Below are 22,208 nucleotides of genomic sequence, written 5' to 3'. Positions count from 1 at the left end.
ACTACCAATAAACTCAAAATTTAAAAATTCTAATAGCAGATAGGTAATAACAAGCAAGAGGCACAGATTCACTCTACATCCCCACAAATTAGCGTCGCCAGTTGCTGCCTGGGAATGCAGAGTGAATCAGCACCCATCGCATTTTGCTGCCTCACTGTTGTTAGCATTCTTTCATTAACGATTCTTTAGAGAATCGGGGGTTTACTGGTTAGACCTAAGGCAAAAGTTGCCCTAGTTACTGTATTGCCCTTTGGTTTTATTGCCCACTAATTGTACAACTCATGAATGTTCTCTAGTTCACCATTAGCAATGAGCAAAATTTCTCATCAGACAAGGATTGGCAAAGAAAGGCAATTTTTTTTTCCGCTGTGAAAACTGAGAAAAAATGGGAAAAAATGCTTTAAAATGTCCAAACCTTTGAAAAACACCCATTTATTTCGCTGCCTTTTGTGTGAAAAAATGCAGCCAAAAAACGGCTATCGCTTCTATGTATATATCACGAATTTACGACCCTTTACAAGATCAGATTTGCTCATCTCTATTGATGATACAACTCCTTTCCAGCAATAGCTAAGCAACTTCTTTAACTTTATGGTGTTAGTAGGGCTATATTTCTTATATAGATATGGGATCTGTTATCCAGAGTGCTCGAGACCTGGGGGCTTCTGGATAAGGGATCTTTCCGTAATTTGGATCTTCATGTCTTAAGTCTACCAAAAAAATCATATAAACATTAAATAAGCCCAATAGGCTGGTTTTGCTTCCAATAAGGATTAATTATATCTTAGTCTAGATCAAGTGGAACGTACTGTTATATTATTACAGAACAAAAGGAAATCGTTTAAAAAAAAATTGCATTATTTGATTATTATGGAGACTATAGGAGATGGCCTTTCTGTAATTCGGAGCTTTCTGGATAACGGGTTTCCAGATAACGGATCCCATGCCTGTATAGGACAGCAGCTTTCCATAGCTACCTATATATTTCTTCTAGTTTAATTTAGTTTCTTGCAGTAGAGCTGAAGGGAGAAATTGGTCACCCTCTCCTAACCAATGAGCACATGGGCATAGACTGTATTGCGCATATGTCAATCTATCGGGAAAGGGGCAGGGTCTACGGCAGAAAGGAATATTGATTGTGGTTATGGGAATTGGCAAAGATATTAAATAATGGGGGTGGGGTGGTGGTTCTGCAAAAGACATTGGGGAAATAAATCACTTATGTGTGTTTGTGTAGAAATAGAAATACAATAATTGTAATATTTTCAAGTTGTTCTGAAGAAAACATATCTGGCTATAATACTATTGGTCTGTTTGTTTCAAACATTGTCTTGATTTGATGTAAAAAAAACAACTGGCCTTGCTGGAAATCTCATTTAATCTTATTCTACGCTTATTTGTAGCATACTATCAAAATCGAATGCCAAGCTTGTATGGACTGTAACTACTTGACATATGATTCAGTGATTGTCTGTTGATGCTGGCTCCATCCAGGATATTTAAGGATCAGGATGGACAATTAGCTAGTGAACAAAGGCAACAATAAAGGGATTTTTACATCATATGAATTGCATGTGGAAGTGTGCAAGAATGGCCAGTGTTAGGCATTGATATCTTAAAGGCGCAGAAACCACAACAAATAAAAAGCACAGCATATACATTAAAATAGAAAATGCATTTCCTTTGCTCCAGCTCATCTGCTATTAAATGCATACACCACTGCTCCACACCAATTGGATGAAACACTTTACTATGATAAATGACTGTTGCTGTGCAGAGAGGAGATGTTCTCATGCTCAAAACAAATAATGTTTCATCGTATATAAAGTGATTTGTGTTGGTTTTACTGGCCCATCAATATTTTTCTTGGCAAAGGTTAAGTTAGATTTTTACACCATACATTCTCTATAATATATAGCAGAAAAAAACATTAAATTTTAAGGCTAGTGACACACGCTAAGATTTGGGGAGATTTAGTCGCCCGGGCGACAAATTGCCTCTTCTTCGGGCGACTAATCTCCCCAGAGAGCCTTCCAGCCGGCTAGAATCGAATCGCCAGGCGGATGGCACTAGGAGTGTTTCTTTTTCCGAAGTCGCTCAAAGTTTCCTCGTGAGGTAACTTCGGAAAACGAAGCGATTGGAGCCGGCGATTTAGATTCTAGCCAGTGGGGAGATTAGTCGCTTGAAGAAGAGGCAATTTTTTTTTTGCCGGACGACTAAATCTCCCTGAAACTTAGCATGTGTCACTGTCCTAATAGAGACGCATTTACTTGCGGTATACCCAAGATGTTGTTATATGATGGTCAATCAAGACAAGCGTATGGAACTTCCGCACGTACTGTATGTTCTATAGCAATTTTTATAGAGGGCAACCAACATAATGTGTGCATAAAATTGTTAATTACCCAAATACAATCAGTTACAATAATGTTTAATATCACTGTATTCTGTAATATGAGAGACATATTACTGAACCTTTTTTTCTGACATATACTGTACCGGTATGGGACCTGGTTTTCAGAGTGCATGGGACCTGGGGTTTTCAGGATAAGGGGTTTCTGGATATGGCTGCCAAATAATATGTCTTTCATTGATTCATCCAACCCACCTCCTATCGGCACCTCTAATGAGAGACCCATGCCGATCCACTCATCTCTGATGTCATGAACGGAGATGGGCTAGGGCAGGAGCGCGCCTATAAATAGTGGCTGCCGAAACCAGAAGCTGCCACATTGAAGTCATGGGCAGGGAAAGAAGAAAGAAGAGTTCTTTCTGCCCAAAGCCGTCTGACCAGTGGGTAAACTAACAGGTCCCACAGATTTTGGCCAAGCCAGCACTTCACTATTGGCAAATGCTTGCTGTTTCTGACTTATATGACATTTATGGTGGCCATCTAGCTGGAGGAAGATTAAACATAAAGGGAGGCCATTTTTTGTTTACAGTAAGGTGGCAACCCTCATGACATTTCATACTTTTGCTACCCCAATCTCAACTGGGGTCATTAAACTATTGACAATACCTCTACCAAGTGAAGCGAATGAACTAAAGATTCTGATTATTTCCTTAACCATGAATATGGGATTCTGTTCTTAAAAACGAGTCAGCCAGAGTGCAAAGTATCTAAATTACACTAATGTTTTAATCAGTAGCTAAATATGTTAATGATTTCCCCTGTACCGGCGCTTGCTTTATCCCTTGATAAATATTCAGTGTAGGCATTAAATCACATTCAAAAAAACTCTTCAGATAATAGTGTGTCCGTTTCCATAAGAACGCCTTAATTATTAGATGGAAATTATTTCTGCTGCACACGTTTAAATATGTGGGAAAGTACAGGTATGGGATCTGTTATCCTGAAACCCATTATCCAGTAAGATCTGAACTCCATTTTATCCAAATAATCCAACATTTTTAAAAGTGATTTCCTTATTCTCTGTAATAATAAAACAATACCTTGTACTTGATCCAAACTAAGATAGAATTAATCCTTGTTGGAAGCAAAACCAGCCTATTAGGTTTATTTAATGTTTATATTATGTTCTAGTAGAGAAGGTGTGAAGAAAATTACAAGAAATTACAAATTACTGAAAGATCTCTTATTTGGAAAACCCCTAGTCCCAATCATTTTGGATAACAGATCCCATACTTGTATCTTCTTTGCAATGAATGTCTTTCTTTAACCTGACCTAAAGTTCTTCCAAGCCATCTTTTCTTGTAAGAATTAACTTATATTTACAGAAACAATTTATAACAAAAATGTGGTCCTCTGAATGATTAGAAGAAGATGAGTGTGGGAACAATTCTTAATTCCAGGAGTATTTAGTCTTTTCCACTTCAAAACACTTTTGTTTTTTTTAGAGAGCAACTACACCATAAATATTCTGCATTTAAAATGCCAAGTGACAAGATAGGGTGCCAATAGTAAAACAAATGCTAGGTTCCATGTGCGCCCTAATCAAAAACATCTTGATTTCTCTTGGGTGGAAAATTCCTGGCTCTCCGGGAGAGTTTATAAGATACCAATCCCTAAAAACTGTGGCCCGGGGCCAAAAGTATGGAACCCCCTAGCCTACATGATTTATTATTGTTGTCGGAATTGGCATCACATTAGAGCAAAGAGAAAGCAAAAACAAAAAAAAACTAAACCTTTACTAAAGTGTCTAAGGGATGATTCAAGTTCATTATTATAATCTCTGCCATTGATGGAACATGGGCAACTTCAGCTGACTTGGGTAGAAATTAAAAACACACAATGGGGCATATTTTTCATATAGGTCACAACAATGAGCAAAACTACACCAAGCTAGAGTCCTGCAGCGGGTTGGGTACCCTCGAGTTACCCGCAAAAACCTGCGAGTTGAGGGTAGAAGTTCGGGTTGCGGGTATAGATGCGGATCGGCAGTTTTGCGGGTCGGGCCGTGGGTCTTCTCAATATCGTTTTTTTCTGATAACGCCAACGTCCGATGATGTCACTTCCAGTTTACAATGACAGCATGTCCTGTTTTACCCTTTTTTTTTCTGATCACACCTACTTCCAATGATGTCACTTCCGGTTTACAATGACAGCACTTCCTGATTCTTGATAGTCAGACGGTCGCGGATAAGGTATTTGCTGGTCGGGTCGGTTAGCGGATCCGGGTTGCAGATTGCAGGTTGCGGGTACGGGTTCCAAAAAATGGAGCCGCGCAACACTCTACACCAAGCTGCTATACAATTTATGTGGAATTTGGAGTATTTTTAGAATAAAATGTGCAAAACTGTCTTTTTAATCATTTGATAACCTTATCGTAATATATTAAAAATATAGGCATTCAAATAATGCTTGTAATCCACCAATAAGTCAGTGCACATTACTGGGGCCCCATTGTAGCTCTGCCCTTATACAATATTATTAATCATTGACTGTATTATAACTGACCGCTATTTCTATATGTACTCATGAGCTACACCGATTTCAGACTTACAGGCTATGCAAACACTGTAATAAATAAATTATAACTATATAAAGTTATACATACAGGCTTACAGAATGCCAAACAGGAAGATAGGAGGCTTAACCTGAGTTTTTTATACAAATATCCCTTAAAATCTTACTGGAAAAATGCTGAAATCTATCTGAAGTCCATGCCATGGAATACTTTACATTCTATGATCATCCGCATGTGACTGTATTGCTAAGGCTAGGTGTCAATGATAAATACTGCAGCCCGAAGATTTTTTTTTTTTTTTTCAAGATATCTTTTTAGCTGATTAGCCCTTCATTTCTTGTACAATCCATGTTACACAAATCATACTGAACATGAGCAATTACTTTCCTGTAATAGTTTTTGAACCATACCGCCTTGAAGTTAAATCATTAGCGAGCAATGCTAATCATGTTTCTCTTTCCTTATGTTCTCGTTTCTGTGCTTTTTCATGAGATAGCAGAGCAGCCTAATGTAATGAGCAAGAGAATAGCGAGCAAATATATGGCTGTCTCCATAGCAATTTAGGCAGGTTTGCTGGTTTCCCTAGTTACACTTTTGACCGATAACCATCTGTTGCTCTTCTGGGCTCTAGGCCCAAGAGGGGGAACAATAGACAGAAATAATACAGCTTACATTTTTATTAAAAGGCAGGGAAAAGCAGGATATTGGTTTAATGCTAGGCACACATATGCATCTAGATGGCAGTTATATTTGTGCCAGGGATAGCCCAGAGGCAGAGTGTTGTATGTCCAGATGGATTATCTATATTGTGGAATTTTGATTTGTGTTTTATTCGATATCATCTCAGCATTATGGTGCTGCTCACTACACTGCATTCCAGTAAAAGTGTAGTCCTTGTTTTGGTCAATTCAGAAGGTAAAAGAGGTTTAAAGGATTCTATGTTCCATTATGTCCTCTAGTAGCCAATCTGTAGCATACCACAATAAACACACTATGCACTCACGACATAAAGTAAATATACTAGGTGAAAGTCAGAGATGGCCTGCTGGGAGCTCAATGTGATCATTGCCCAATTCTGACTCAGTATACTGTAACTAAATATGATCACAATTTTAACATTTTGTTTAGTGAAGTGTGGTCCTCAGAACTAACAACCTTGTAAATGTATGTTCATTTACCGTAAATATTTAAAAGATATGTTCACTTCCTTCTTTGACAAGCCTATCTTTTTGCTATACGGTGTTTACAAAATACTGGCATTGTATTCCCAATTATTTAGCGTTTTACATGGTCATGCAGCTATAGTTGTATATGGTCAACCTATAAACTGGAAAACACTAAGCTGCAGATTTATCATTGGTCAGAATTTCTCCTTGACTTAAAGGGTACCCGTCACCCAAAAAAATGATTCATAATCCTATTTAATCACATCAGTCAAGCAAAATGAACTTTAATTACACTATATAAATTATTTGAATCTTGTTTCTTTCAGTCTGCCAATTCATAATTATAGCAAGCAGGCAGCAGCCATTTTGTTGACACTGTTATTAAGGCAAGTCTTGTATCATCTCAGAATCTTGTTTGTGCACCAGAATGGGGGACCTGATGTCCATCCCCATGCCCTGGCTACACAATTAAATGGTAAAGAGAACGGGGGAATGTGGGGAGAGCAGTGACATCTAGGAAGTGCTGAATGGAAAGTGAAAGTAATTGTCTGCCCCGCCTCTATGCCCAGGGCATAGAGGAGGGGCAGACAATATTTGATTGACAGCTGAGATGTTTAAATGAGTTTACAACAGCTATGAATGCTTTAATAAAATATAGAAATTGGATTTCATGTTTAATTTGAAAAGGACTTTTATTATATAGCTTTTTATGTCTGGGTGACAGGTCCACTTTAACAAAAAAAAAAGTGTTTTTATAGTCTTTTATATGTCCATACTGTCAAATGATAGAAGTGGCTATTTTATAAATAAGGAGACAGCAACACCAAATGTAGTTTTCATGCATTAATGGGCCTGTTCTTTTCACAGCAGGGTTCATTCTCCTGATGTCAGCACAGACCGGCTCAATGGTAGACTGTATACCTCTCCAACAAACTTTTTGACAATATTTTACATACAAGCCTTTTCCCTCAGCTCTCCCATGGTACTCCCAGGATAACAAATCCAGAGTACTACATAGACAATGCCTTCCTCATGAGAAATTCACTGCAAAACATATACAATTTTAAAGGGGATGTAAAGACTGTTGTTCTGCTGGCTCCCAGACCACCTCAACTTATTATTAAGGGTTAAGGCATGCTGGAAATGACGTTGCAGGGACAAGCATTAAAGCAATGCTGCGTGATAATAAAGTATTTGTCAAAAAGCAGTTTTCCGATGAACACAGGAAAATCTCCCAGCAAAAATCCCGCCTGGTTTGTGTGCAAATAACTCCTTGTCCTTCGTGACTTAAACAGCATTACAGTGTATACACTTGTAATGTTTAATTACAGAGATATATAAACAAGCTAGAATGCTTCAATAACCTCCTTATGATAGATAAGTGGAAGATGACTAGTCAAAACTGATAGGCGTAGTATAACTGGCTCCAATCAGACCGGCTTTGCTGGAATATTGTGGGTCGGCCCTATGTCTACCACTTGGTATTACTTCGGGCTTTTCAATTTTGTGCTTTGTTTTATAGCCTCAGGATATTTTGGTCTGTTTCATCTAAGATCTATGCTAATCTATTCTTCTGCATCTTTGCTTCTGCGGCAAAAAGGGATACTATAAGTAAAAGATCTTCACTGCCTGTGAGGATGACGGGAGAAGGAAAGAAGTCGCGGCCAGGACCTTGGTAGTTGGAGGATTAAGGGGAGAGGAAGGTTAGGTCTGAGGCTAGAGATTACGGCCAGAGGCCGGTGGAAAGTGGGGGGTGTAGTGGTTAGAGAAAAGGGGAGGCCTAGCCTCAGGACCCTGATTGTGGGTGGGGGCAGGCATATCTTCCACAAATGCAGCCTTCAGTGGCTCTTTGTTATTAAGATATGTAATTCTGTTAACATGTTATTGTTTTTATTATTATTATTATTATTATTAAATGAGGCGGCTTATAATGATGCCAAATTTTGTATTGGTGTAATAAATTAGCTGTGGCCTTTTCTTTCCATTAGAGGGTTTGAGTTTGTGTCTGTGTAATGTAAAGGGAATTGTGAGGGTTTAATGGGGTAAAGGATGGGTTTAAGAGGGCATACATTGACATGCCCTTATTATGGTTTTGGAGCTTGAGCTGTGTGAGATTCACTACATGGCCTCCTGACTCTTGACTTATATAATCAAACTTCTACAGCTTGTGAGCATTGGCTTGTCTCACTTACTTAGTGGCAGATTTTAGGAAGTTGATTTGGGCAGCAAGATAGTGCTCCGAGTTCAAAGGAAACCAGAGGATCCATTAAATCTTAGTTTAGATCAAGTACAAGATACTGTTTTATTATTACAGAGAAAAATTTAATATATTTTTAATTTAAATTTGGATTATTTGGATAAAATGGAGTCTATGGGAGATAGCCTTTCCATAATTTGGATCTTTCTGGATAACGGGTTTCCGGATAACCGATCCCATGTACCAACACGTGTTGATTTAACCTCCAAGTACCTAAATGATATTTAGTGGTGTGAGTCACTTGTCTTGGACTACAGTGTGTTTACAGTAGGATTCCAACCCTCCACTCACCATTGCTCTGCAGCCTGGTACACAAGACACAGATTATATTTGATAGGTTTTGATTTATCTTTAGTTAGGCTAGATGCAAGCAATGTTTCCTCTAATTTGTGCCCAGTTTTATAATTGGTGTGCAAAAAAAATGGACAGAGAGGTGGCATATGATCTTTAATATCCTTTATTGTTAACTGTAAAATAAGAAAATGAATGTGCACTACCAGGTAAGTTCCAAGACTTCCACTCAAGACTAAAGGATATAGGCATTGGAAATCTCAAGACAATTTATGTCAATAATCACATTAGAGACAGCTAAAAAGCCTGTCTTCATTTGGATTTTTTTGTTTTACAAAAAAAAAAAGTTAGCCCTGCACCTTTAAAAGCTCAGACAACTGTATAAAGCAAGATCAAGTGCATGGTCCCCACTCCCAGAACATCCCCTGACATAAGCTGTGGGTAATATTTACAACTTCCATTATCCCACAGCTCAAGTTAACATTTTATTGCTGTGCTGTTTTGGCGAAGATAGCATGTGCTGACCCTTTAGGTTCAATACTGAAGCAGGATGATCCTGTAGAAAGGTTTGCATTAAATGTATTGAAGCAAATTAGAAAATCAATAGGCTGCACAGGGAGCAACCGTCATAAGTTTATGCAAATTGTAGAGTTCACAATAGTTTAGAGGCCATTCGGAACTGTAATCAAAACTAACACAATTACTTATTGTACTTTGCATTTAGGCTTTTTTATGACGAGAGTAATTACTGATTCTCTTAACAGGGATGAGGAAAGGGGCTAGAGCCATATAGGAGACAAGGGGCATATGACATTTATGTTTGATTGTGTGTCTGGCACACTGGAAATTCATCCAGCAATCATTATTCCGTGGATATTAGGGTTACATCTTATTGCCTTCTTTGGTCAAATAGTTGACCAAATATGTATGTTTAAGATGCATTTTCTGCTGGTCATCCATGAAAGAAGGATATAAGCTAAATTCAGAACAATATTTTATGATTCCATATGTTTAGCATGATTGACACGTTTGTTATTTAATAGAACAACTGCTTTGGGGTTGGTATTGTCCTTGGAGTATCTGGAGCAACAGATTTGAAAGAATAAGTCACCATTCCTCCATTTTGAACCTATGTAACAGTGTGGGAGATTGAAGCCAAACAGGTATAATATTTATGAGAAATGTAGTAGCCACCATGTTTCTGTGCAATATGAAGTGTTTTTGATAGGGATGCACCGAATCCAGAACTCGGTTCAGGATTCCTTGCGCCCGGCCAAACCGAATCTGAATGCTAATTTGTATATGCAAATGAGAGATGATGGGAAATCACGTGACTTTTCTTTACAAAACAAGGAAGTAGAAATGTTTTTTCCCCACTTTTTCCTTTCCCGCCCCTAATTTGCATAAGCAAATTAGGATTTGGATTTGGTTCGGTATTAGGTCGAATCTTTCATGAATGATTCAGGGATTCGGCCGAATCCAATATAAAGAATTCGGTGCATCCTTAGTCTTCGAACACACATCCAGCCTAACTGCATCCGAGAGTTGCTGATGTACTAATTGCAACTGATGTATTAAAGCAAGTAATGCTGTGCATGTGTTTTCACACCACTCAGACACAATTCAACTAAAAGTCTTTGGTACTCAGATAACATTATTTCTGGCAAAATAATGCAACGGCTGTGCCAGATTCTTCAGGTGCAGGTTTGCTGTGTCTATTAAGGCAGCCCATTGTGGGGACCCTGAAGCTACCACCACCTTCAAGGTGGTGGTAGCTCCAGAGACCTTCCACAGTGCTATGGAATATGTTGGTAATTTATAAATGTGTTAATAATGAGAAGTAGGAGGAGGATCCCTGGAATTAGCACCTTTTATCATATTCTAGATAGCGTGATCTTTTATTCTGTCTAAGGGAAAGGGCACATGGGCATATTCGAGGAGATTAGTCGCCCTGACAACAAATCTCCTCTACTGCCTTTCCCCTGCCTTCCAGCCGGCTAGAATGAAAAATTGGCAGTGGGATGGCACTCACGGCGCTTCATTTTCCGAAGTCGCCCGAAGTTTCTTCGTGAGGCGACTTCGGAATACGAAGTGCAGCGAGTGCCATCCCGCTGCCAAATTTTCATTCTAGCCGGCTGGAAGGCAGGGGAAAGGCAGTAGAGGAGATTTGTTTGTACCCTTACCCTTAGGATTACAATGAGTGTTTAGAATGTGTTTTGAAGCTTTAAAACATTTAAAAGTTTTTAACATCTTGAAACAAAATATTTTTATTATTTTTGTATGTGTTTCTTCAGCAATTTTCAGACCTGATTTATCTTTGTAGATCACTTTCTAATTATTATCACAATATATGCATTATACTATTCAGAATTCAAGCGCTGCACTAAAATAATAGCAGAATACCATTTCTTCAAATGATCTGTGAACTTGGAAATATTTCTTTCCCATTTAAGAGGAAATTCTATTTGGCATCCAAGTAATAAAATCATTACATAAAATTCTGTTTTTCTAAGCTGTGTAGAACAAGCTGCTCTTGCTATATTGATCAGAAAAACTGTACGCTCTGAACTCATGCATCTTCAGTAATGTCTTTTGAATATGATTGCTTCTTTAAAAAGAATAATCAATATGTTGTGTCTTGTGCCAGTTAGGAAGAATCTCTCAATAAACATAAAAACGTTGAGAAAAATTAATTTCATATTTGAAAGGGATCCTTTTACGGGATTCTGCACAGTTTTTCAAGTCTTTGAGAAAATTATTGTACTAAAAATGTTTAATCGAAGGCACTGAACTGGAATTGTATTATAGAGCAGAGTGTCAATGGCATGCTTTTATTTTTCACATCCAGAAAAGAGCATTTTCAGCGTTAGTGCGTATGAACAGATGAAGATGCAGCTGTGTTACTCTATGCCTTAGCTCCACATCGTCGTAGTAACACTTTTGGGCAGGGCCGGAAATAGGGTTAGGCAGAGGGACAGCTGCCTATGGCACAACGATTGGGGGGCGCTGGGCAGGTACCTCTTCTGCCTACCCCTAGACTGGACTCACATCCCACTCGGCTTGAGAGCTCCTTGACCCGCACGTACACACACATGATGTCACAGGGCATACACATGTCATGGGGGAAGGGGGAGGGGCGATCTGGCCGGCTGGGTTGCCTCTGCTTTTGGGGTTATGAGTTACTGCACCTAGGTAAACTTAGTGCCTTTTATTACATAACCCCAAAAGTTTTACTTTATAGGGATGCAACAAATCCAGGATTCCACAACTGGTCAAAATACTTGACATGACGGTTCTTCTAATTATTTTAATTTGCATGGTATTTCAGAAAATAAAAATAATCACGAGTTGAAGTGCTGTTAAAGGCCATACTTCTTCCAGGATCCAGACAAGAGTTACCAGTGCCAATAAAATGCCAGCAATCTTCCTGGCATTTGTATGCAATTGCAATGGCCATTATGCCCATTGCATGATGTATTGTCAATTAAATTGTCAATCTAAACCAGCAGGCAATATTTTATAACGGAAGTTTAGCCATGATTTAAAGTGACAAAAGTTAAAATGACTAAAACAGTGAAAACTGTAGGGGGCCGATTCATGAAGCTCGAGTGAAGGATTCGAATGAAAAAAATTCGAATTTCGAAGTATTTTTTTGGTACTTCGACCATCGAATTGGTTAAATTCGTTCGAATTCGAACGAAATCGAACGAATCGAACGAAAAATCGTTCGACTATTCGACCATTCGATAGTCGAAGTACTTCCCCTTTAAAAAAAACTTCGACCCTCTACTTCGGCAGGTAAAACCTACCGAAGTCAATGTTAGCCTATGGGGAAGGTCCCCATAGGCTTGCCTGTGATTTTTTGATCGAAGGATTTTCCTTCGATCGTTGGATTAAAATCCTTCGAATCGTTCGATCGCAGGATTAGCGCTAAATCCTTCGACTTCGATATTCGAAGTCGAAGGATTTCAATTCGAGGGTCGAATTTCGAAGTATTTTTAACTTCGAAATTCGACCCTTAATGAATCTGCCCCTAGGTATTTAGGTGCAGACAACTATTCCTACAACTGTTTTTTTTTGATGACTTGCCATGTAATTCAGAGGATCAAGTTTGGGGCCCTGGGCCTTCAAATCTAGAACAAGACCTGGACCTTCAAACCTAAAACAAGCAAAAGCAGTTGCAGCGGTGCTAAAACGTTTTTAAATTTAGCACCAAAACATTCTCTCTCTCTTTCGTGTATTTGAAACAAAAGGCCTTAAGTCTTATACAATAACTGATTACATCAGCACTGGCATTTCTCCTTGTGTAAAGATGTTGTCATTTTTCAAATCGTTGTCTTAGTAAATCACAATACATTTTCTTGTTCTAACTACCAAGGAGAAAGCGAGCACATACGGGGGGAGGTAAGTAAAGTCGCAAAGAGCAAAACAATTAATAAGACTAAAAATCCACATCTCGCAATGCAATATTGTTCCTTAAACTGTTATTACATTGCGAATTTTAATTGCGCACTCTTAAGAAGTGCTTGAAGGTGTCGTAATCTTTTGGAGCAAACATAACGACTTTTTCAGTAAGAAGTTTTATTACATTGACTGCGCATTGCCGCAAACTATAAAATTTGCAAACGGTCTTCCACTGTCGGAAGTGGTCGCTAAACAGATTCTGGGTTCGCAAAAGCTTTATTAAATTCGCACAAAGCAACATTTGTTCGCGTAGAAGCATAACTTTTCGCATTGCGAATAGTTTTTCTGTTAGCGACTTTTATTACATTCCCCCAATACAGTTTTTTATTTACTATAACACATCGGAAGGGAATGCATTTAACAGGTGTGTGTGTTATTCTTCATTCCACTTGTGTGGTGGAGAAGTATTTGGCAATGCATGAACAAAATACAACATCTGTCCTTTTAAAAGTTATTGTTCCCTTCTGCATTATATGTGGGAGGTTCTTATGTGCTCGCTAATACACTACAAGTATTCGCTTATTACATTTTCTAGCAAAGTGCTTAAGTACGGAAAGTAATTTCATTAACATGTAAGATTAGTGGTCAGAGCCTCAGGGTTACTACCACAGGACGTGAGAAAAGAAATCCTAAAAACACTATACAATAAATGGGTGCAAGAAAACATTTTGGAAACTACAATCCTTAGAAGCAATATTTCTTGGGAGTGGGATCAGGGTGGTTTATGAGCTATAGTTCCTGTTAAATAAATCTTTACTTGGCATCCAGACAGCTTGGCTCAAGCCTTGGATGTAGTGTATTGAAACTGGTGCCACACAGAAGTCTCGGGCCATAAAAGACTAGCAAACCTACAATGAACTCTGTCAGGTATAGATTTAATATAGACGAGAACAAGACACACAGGAAAGAACAACCTTAGAATCACCAGATTATTTCAAAGCACATCGGTTCTTACTATTTGCTCCATAGTACTATTTCATGCACTCCTTCATAGCTACATTTTTGCTTTGCTCTTTTTTTTTTACCGTAGTACGCCTTTTTTTATGCGTCATTGCTTTTGTAAATTTTTTGTTGTTGCTAAATTAACATGGAGTTCACCAATGCACAATATGGTATTCTTTCCCACGCTGCACTTGTCCCTACTCTTATAGTTAGGGATGCACCAAAATCGGTTAGTGATTTGGCCGAATCCAAGACTTTTTTATCAGGTTTCAGGCAAATCCGCATACCCAGCTGAACGAATCTGAACATTAAGAAAATCGGAAATATAATACTAGTTTGCAGGTTGAATCCTGCATGAAAGATTGAAATTTGGCTGAATACCTAAAAAAAGGATTGAGTGCATCAATATTTATAGTAAAATAATTGTCCTTTAAAAAATAGCTAACGCTGACCACACATGGACCAATACAAACTATTGGCTTGGCTCTTTTTGGACCAATGCCTGGCCCACAATCAACCAGATATTAGGGCAATTTAGAAAATCTCTTTGAACATGGGTTTCATTTACCCATTGATGCTGAACGCACCCAACAGGTCAGCATACTTCTCCTTTCTAAAGGCCTCTGTATTAACTAATGCCTCCCTTCCTTAAACTGAAGCCTAAGGAGCATCTTCTCAGTGAACTACTAGTTTATTTTGATTGTTCTCCTTTCTAAGGGCATACAGAAGGGGCAGGAGTTTGAACACCATTAAATTGCATATCATTTACAACATGCATGCTAAGTAATGTCAGGACACAAAAACTAAGGAGTTCCAATAAAAAATAATATACTAACCATTTAAAAATATTTACAAACATGACACATGCACTGGGTGTACAATACACATTCCTCATTACAATGTGCTTTTGCCTAAATAGTCCAACCCCATGGAAGTATAATCATCAGGATGAAAACAATCAGAAATAAAATGGTATACAGCCAGTGCAATGGGTAGAAAGGTATAATGTTTATTTTTTTTAAAAAAGTGTTAAAGGGATCCTGTCATCAGAAAACATGTTTTATTCAAAATGCATCAGTTAATAGCGCTACTCCAGCAGAAATCTGCACTGAAATCCATTTCTTAAAAGAGCAAACAGATTTTTTTATATTCAATTTTGAAATCTGACATGGGGCTAGACATTTTGTCAATTTCCCAGCTGCCCCTGGTCATGTGACTTGTGCCTGCACTTTAGGAGAGAAATGCTTTCTGGCAGGCTGCTGTTTTTCCTTCTCAATGTACCTGAATGTGTCTCAGTGGGACATGGGTTTTTACTATTGAGTGTTGTTCTTAGATCTACCAGGCAGCTGTTATCTTGTGTATGAGAGCTGTTATCTGGTTACCTTCCCATTGTTCTTTTGTTTGGCTGCTGGGGGGGGAAAGGGAGGGGGGTGATATCACTCCAACTTGCAGTACAGCAGTAAAGAGTGACTGAAGTTTATCAGAGCACAAGTCACATGACCAGGGGCAGCTGGGAAATTGACAATATGTCTAGCCCCATGTCAGATTTCAAAATTGAATATAAAAAAACCTGTTTGCTCTTTTGAGAAATGGACTTCAGTGCAGAATTCTGCTGGAGCAGCACTATTAACTGATTCATTTTGAAAAAACATTTTTTTCCCATGACAGTTCCCTTTAAGGAGTTAAAATTAAAACAACGGTGATATTATGTCCCTTGACAGAAACAAATGATGGAGATCAATTTATTTTAATTATAATATCAGAGGTATGAAAATATTACTTACAGATTTTTGACATCAGTTATTCCGCGAAAAGATTTTCTTGGCAGTCCTTGTATCTGGTTTTCACTCAGATCCCTTAAATGAAAAAAATAATTAAGGCCAAATTAATTTTGAAAATACTGAATGAATAAAATGAAGCAGTGATATAAAATGAGGTACAACAAGCAGGCATTGATGTTAAATGGACTAGGCTCTTGCAGTGATAAAGTGCACCTCACCATAAGTGGGAGCAGTGGTACTAAAGTATATAATGAATAGAAAGCTTCAGTGGTTTAACACTATGGGGGAGATTTACTATAAACTTGAATTAGTCTAATTTTTTTATTATAACAAAGTCAAAAAAACTCCCTTCCACGAAACTCATTTTCAATAATTTTCCTCACAAAAGTTAGAGCTGAAAAACGAAATTGAGCGTCAATTCGTATCGTACGACTGATGCTCCGAAAACGTGACTTTCTTGAATTCTTGCAGTGAAAACTGGACTTTTTCAAACTATCAGATGAAAACCCCAACTTTTTCGGATTATCCAGTGCAGAAACAAGCAACAACTTCACGGACATCTGCCATTGACTTCTACATGACCTCGACAGGCTTGAGAGGGAGTATTTTCTGATTCAGATTTTTAGCAGGTTTGGGGTATATTAAATCTCGAAAAATTCAAGTGTTTCCCTTTAAAACCTTTTGCTAAATCATGCTTTTGCAACAAATGGGATCTGTTCTGCTAACTCTGAACTCATAATATTTGCATAATATCGCGACAACCTTCTCCCCTTTTAAAAAAATCAATTTCACTGAATATGAAAGAGCTGTGTATCTATGCTCATAGAAACAAGGTTTTGCGTTAACCCCTTCTTTATTATTATTGCTGAGCTTTATTATGCCTGCCTTAAAAAAAATATTGAAGGCACCAATTCTGTTGGTCAATAACAGAGTGGGAGAGCCGAATAGATCTATTGATCTTGTTTAATTGAATATATACATCTGAGTAAATATAGACCTCCTAATGATGCCACTGCCACGTTTGATGAATGTAGCTCATTTCCAATACCTATTAGCATGTTTCCCTTTAAATATGTCAGTATTAAAGCAATAGTTTTTACCAAGCATGCCAATCAGAGAATGATGTTTTGTCCGGTTTTAGATCACTTCTGTTTAGTTTCATAAAGATACTATAGACCTTATCAATTACAACCAATATCATATTTTTTCTTCTGCAGCAATATGTTGAACTGTGCTTATTTGTTATAGAGCTTCATGCAATGAGGTCTAGAGCTTCGGCTTGTGTTATTCCACCTGCTGCAACATCCCCCGAGAGGCAACAGTGAATTCATCAAAGATAATCACCAAAAAAAAGTCTAAGCTTATAAATGATCAAACAAGTTAACCTAAATGATTTACCGTATAATACAGAACCTTGCTGCAAGTAGCAACAGTGGCCATTTCAAGACCGTTCCTGTATGTAGGAAGAGGTTGACTGAATCACAATCAGCTAACTATTAATGTTTCTTCCTTGTTGACACAGATAATACCGAAGAAAAAGAACTGCCCATGCTCAGATCTCTCAGTTACTTTAGTAGAGGCAAGTGCAGGCTTTCTACATAGGGATTCTAAACAGGTGATATAATTGGATTTCCATAGTGTGGTTCACCACTTATGGGCAACCATATGTACATGCAGAACAGTTCAACCTTAATTAGGCGATTCAACATGATTTGCACTGGACCTCTATCATATTTTTTTTGGGGGGGAAGGTCAATTTTCTTCCATTTCTTGTTTCTACCTACCCAGTAATAGCCTTTCCCTCTTACTCTGGCTTTTTCTCCTCTTCTTAAGTAATTTACCTCCTATTGTGAATTTTGTCTCTAAGTCTAGTCCCATTTTCTCACAGATAGACTTTAGTATATTATTGAAGCAATAAGAGTGCTATTCTGTATTCTGTGTGCTTTTCCACTTTTATGCTCTTCCAACTCCCCTTTACCTCTCCTAATGCAATTGACCTCTTATTCTGCTTTCTCTCCTCTAGTGACTTTGTCATTCTGTTTTATTTCTTCACCTCCTTTGTCTGGGCTGAGATGATAAAGGAGACAAAAGGAGACCTGTTTCAAGACGACTTGTTTTGAATTTCCCAGTCCACTGATTACTGATTACATAGCAGCAACTTTATGTTTTGCCTATTTGTTGCAGCTATAAGACTGCTACTACAGTATGTGGTGGAAGGGCAGTTTTAAAGATAAATATTGTATGGTAAACTAACTCCATGTTACCGTGTGAAGTTGCATCTTGGATTCTTGGCTATGGTAACCCCCCAGAACCTACTAAACAGGTACCTTAACTGGCACTCATCCAAGATCCTAGCCTCTCAGCATCCCAAATTCTGTATATCTCAGCAATCGTCAGGAAAACTATAATACCAACTAAATGTATAGTAGACTCACAGAGGCCACATTAGGCACCAGGACTTCAGGGTTGTAAAGTCATAGTGGGTACATGAAGTTACCCATTATGCATATAATGCTATGCAGGAACCAAATATCTTGTAAAAAAGGCTTTTTTTTTTTGCTAAAAAAGTATACTTCATCTTTGATCCAGTGTGTAACTCAGCAGGGGAGTAAGTGTAACCTCATAATGCTACCAATACAGAGCAGTGGTCCTATTCCACTGTTATAAAGGCTAAAAACTAAGATGGTTTAAAATAACCGTGTTTTTCATTGGGAGTTAAAATGACGACTCCACCAAATCCATCTATTTTCCACGACAACCTGCTTGTAAATGTTATTAATTTTACTTTCTACTGAAACAATGTCCCCTGCCTACAACACTAGAACCATAAATCTCCAGAACTGTATATTGATTTCATAAATACCTCTAGTAGGCAGAACAAAACTGACAGGTTTAATGGTATTACTGATGCAAGAAAGACAAAAGTTCAGGGTCAGAAACACTTTTTTTTCCCTGCATCTTCTATTTTTGAGCCGTTACCTCTTGTCCTTTCAGTATCAATCCTTCGCAACAAAGCAACAATTATTACTATCAGACAATGGGAGAGTTGTTGTGTAAGAAAGCACATGTTTACAAAGCCTGGAAGTTATTAATGCCATAATCTCATAATGGAGACATTTATTTGGCCTTATTCATAGGCTTGTTAATGAAACCATCACCAAAGCCCTAGAGCCAGCCCTAGAGCCATGGACTCTAATGCTCCACCTTGTTGTCTGGAGCTTGCTCAATTGATTGGCCTCTGAACTCTTCCCACAAGCACTTAACTGTTTCCTAATAATCAAGACACAAGTTATTTTATTTTGTGGCAAAGTGTTCTTCTGAACTGGGCTGGGTGACATATACAGGATGAGTAGCAGTATACTGTAAATTCAGAAGTACAATATTCTGAGTAAAGGGTGAACTACAATTGTAAGTGCCATGAGGATTTTTAGTACCAATATCACCATTATGGGGCCTATTTACTAACATTTGCATTTCTATTTTTTCATGAATTGTATTTTGTCTCTAAAATTTTGTTTTGTTTTCAATAAAAATGTTTCTAAACTCTAAAAAATTCTAGATTTATTAAGTAAAATTAGTCAAGGTCCTAAGAAAGTCAATGGGAGCTGTAATGATCATATACTGTAGATCCATTTTTTAGCCATTCTGACTTTCAGGGGGTTATTTTACTAAACTCCAAATGCAAAAATCATGAAAAATTCGTGTTTTTTTTAATAAAATCACGAATTGTTCGGAATTTATTAAATCCCGAGGATGGAAAAAGTCTGAATGTGAAAATCCGGCATCTCAGACCTGTCGAGGTTGCATATAAGTCAATGGGAGAAGTACCAATGATTTTTTTGATGTGCACTGGGTTTTTGGAAATACCCAGAAGTTTTTGGAGTTTTCGGGCAAAATTCTGAATTTTCAGGTGAAAAATCCAGAAAAAAAAAATCTGCAAACAAAATTTTGAGAAAGTGTAATAATAAATAAGCCCAAAAAACCCGTGCGGATTTGGTCAGAGTTTTTTTCAGAAAATATTGAGATAAATTCAGACTTTGATAAATAACCCCCTTAGAGTTTTTTGATTTTTTTTCGCTAGCAATTGTCCTACAAACTCAATTTTTAGAGGTTTTAATTATATTAAAGTTTTTTTTTGGATAGTTCAATGTTTTGGTTTTTTTTCTGTTTCTGTTTTTAATCAATTGTAAGGCATTCGCTATTTTAAAAGAACTTCATCATAATTTTAAAAAACGCAAAAATGAGAATGTTGATAAATGGGCCTCCCCTGTGTATAACCAAGAATGACTAGTGTATTTTAATGCCACAGTTATTTGGCTCAAATGGTCACATCAGAAGCCATGTTGTCAGTGGCACTGCTCATATATTCTCTAAGCAAAGTTGCTGTGATGTAAAATGAATATGACACCAAGAGTAAACATGGCTATAAATATGTACTTTTCAAACCCCTCAAAAACGAAACTGAATTATTTAGAAATGTAAGCTACAATGGGAATGTCCATTTGTGTAAGCCATTTGATAGCTCTCAGTCATTTATGTTTTGCCTAGTCCTGGAGCCATAAACACAACGGCAGAGCAAACATTTCCTCTAAACACACAGATTCTTTCTATGTTTTATATTAATATATCATATTTAGGAATTTTTTCAGGAAAATATTTTGATTTCGCTCTTTTACTTGAAAAAAAGAAATGTACACAAGGCCTGAAACCATATGTTTCTAATAAACCAAGTACTGCAAGTTCTTGCGCCATTTGAAATCAGATGCCGTCTAAATTAGGGGTGAAGGTAGCATTTGTTTTAATATGTCTTCAAAAGTCCCATTCAGCAAAGAATAACAATATTTATCAACATCCGATCTGGGAATCCTGCAAGGTCCCCAGATATAATACCGAACCATTGCTAAGGGCAATAACTGAAATGTTTTTCAAATTTTTTTCCCAGTGAATTTTACTACAGGTATAGGATCCCTTATCCGGAAACCCGATATCCAGAAAACTCCGAATTACGGAATGGCTGTCTCCCATAGACTCCATTTTATCCAAATAATCCAAATTTTTAAAAATGATTTCCTTTTTCTCTGTAATAATAAAACAGTAACTTGTACTTGATCCCAACTAAGATATAATTAATCCTTATTGGAAGCAAAACCAGCCTGTTGGGTTTATTTAATGTTTAAATGAATTTCTAGTAGACATAAGGCATGAAGACCCAAATTATGGAAAGACCAGTTATCTGGAAAACCCCAGGTCCCGAGCATTCTGGATAACAGGTCCCATACCTGTAGTTTTGATACTTATCAGAGACACTTTCCTGAAAATGACTGTTATAACTGGATCAATTCAGAGCAAATCCTCCTGCATACATATTTGTAGAAGTACAGTATATACCAGTAACTTCATCATTAGTTTTTTGTTGACTCATAGTTCATAAAATGTACAAGGTACTGACTTATAAGGGCATATATTATATATATTATACAGGTATATCAGATGCGATATATATATATATATAGATATATGGAGACACTGTGAGTTTTGAATAAACCATTGAATTTTTTTGGAAAACGGAGTGCTGGTCCTTTCTGCAATTTTATATACCTAATTTTGACCAAGCACCCGGCAAAAACGAGATGTGAAGGAGTGCGGGTATCATCTACGATTTTGTTATATATATAGATATATATATAAAAATCTGAATATATATATATATATATATATATATATATATAGAGATATATATAGATATATATATATATATATATAGATATATAGATATATATATATGTGCTGCTCAACAGATAAATACTTTTAAAAATACATATATATATATTTTTTTTTCAAGGATTTATCAGTTGAGCAGCACACATTTTAGATACTGGCAAATTTGAGGATTTTAGCAATACATACTGTATATATTTATCTGTTTTTCTAATGCATGGATTTTTTTAACTGAGTAGGCTGGCCAGCCACTGTTGAATACTGTTGAATAAAAGGATATGATTTACTGATAACCTCAGTTCAAGTGTGCACTGCCATTACAATCACTTGTGGGTGTAAACCGATTATAGATTCTACTGAGACACAAATTGTTTTATTTTTTTATCGTCTGGGGGTGAAACCTTTGTATTTTACGGCTCCTTCATTTCTTTAGCATGGAGATTGCTCGTTGACCCTGTCTTAAAAATGTTTATAAAATATCTATTGGTCTTATTTTATCTGTAAAGACCGTTATTAGTAGTAATGTTACACTTTTCCTTAATTGACCTATTTTAATTTGCTCAAAAATGAAAAATCACATTGTTGAAGAAGTAATGTGAATTAAGTATTACCTATCCTATGAAATAATTGAAGGGGATATAGTAGATGCATCTGTTCTATA

The 22,208-nt window shown here is 37.2% G+C and overlaps 1 protein-coding gene across 1 annotated transcript in view; it reads right to left on the bottom strand.

Moving 5' to 3' along the window:
* Nucleotides 1-22,208, bottom strand: part of LOC108710233 (slit homolog 3 protein) — a 406,008-nt gene that overhangs the window by 151,243 nt on the left and 232,557 nt on the right. Inside the window, exon 5 of the mRNA XM_041586150.1 lies at nt 15,833-15,904. Coding sequence (XP_041442084.1) covers nt 15,833-15,904 — 72 coding nt within the window. The remainder of the gene's footprint in view (nt 1-15,832; nt 15,905-22,208) is intronic.

The sequence above is a fragment of the Xenopus laevis genome, chromosome 3L (genome assembly GCF_017654675.1).
Source record: "Xenopus laevis strain J_2021 chromosome 3L, Xenopus_laevis_v10.1, whole genome shotgun sequence".
NCBI lineage: Eukaryota > Metazoa > Chordata > Amphibia > Anura > Pipidae > Xenopus > Xenopus laevis.
This window is presented reverse-complemented; position numbering and strand designations above follow the sequence as displayed.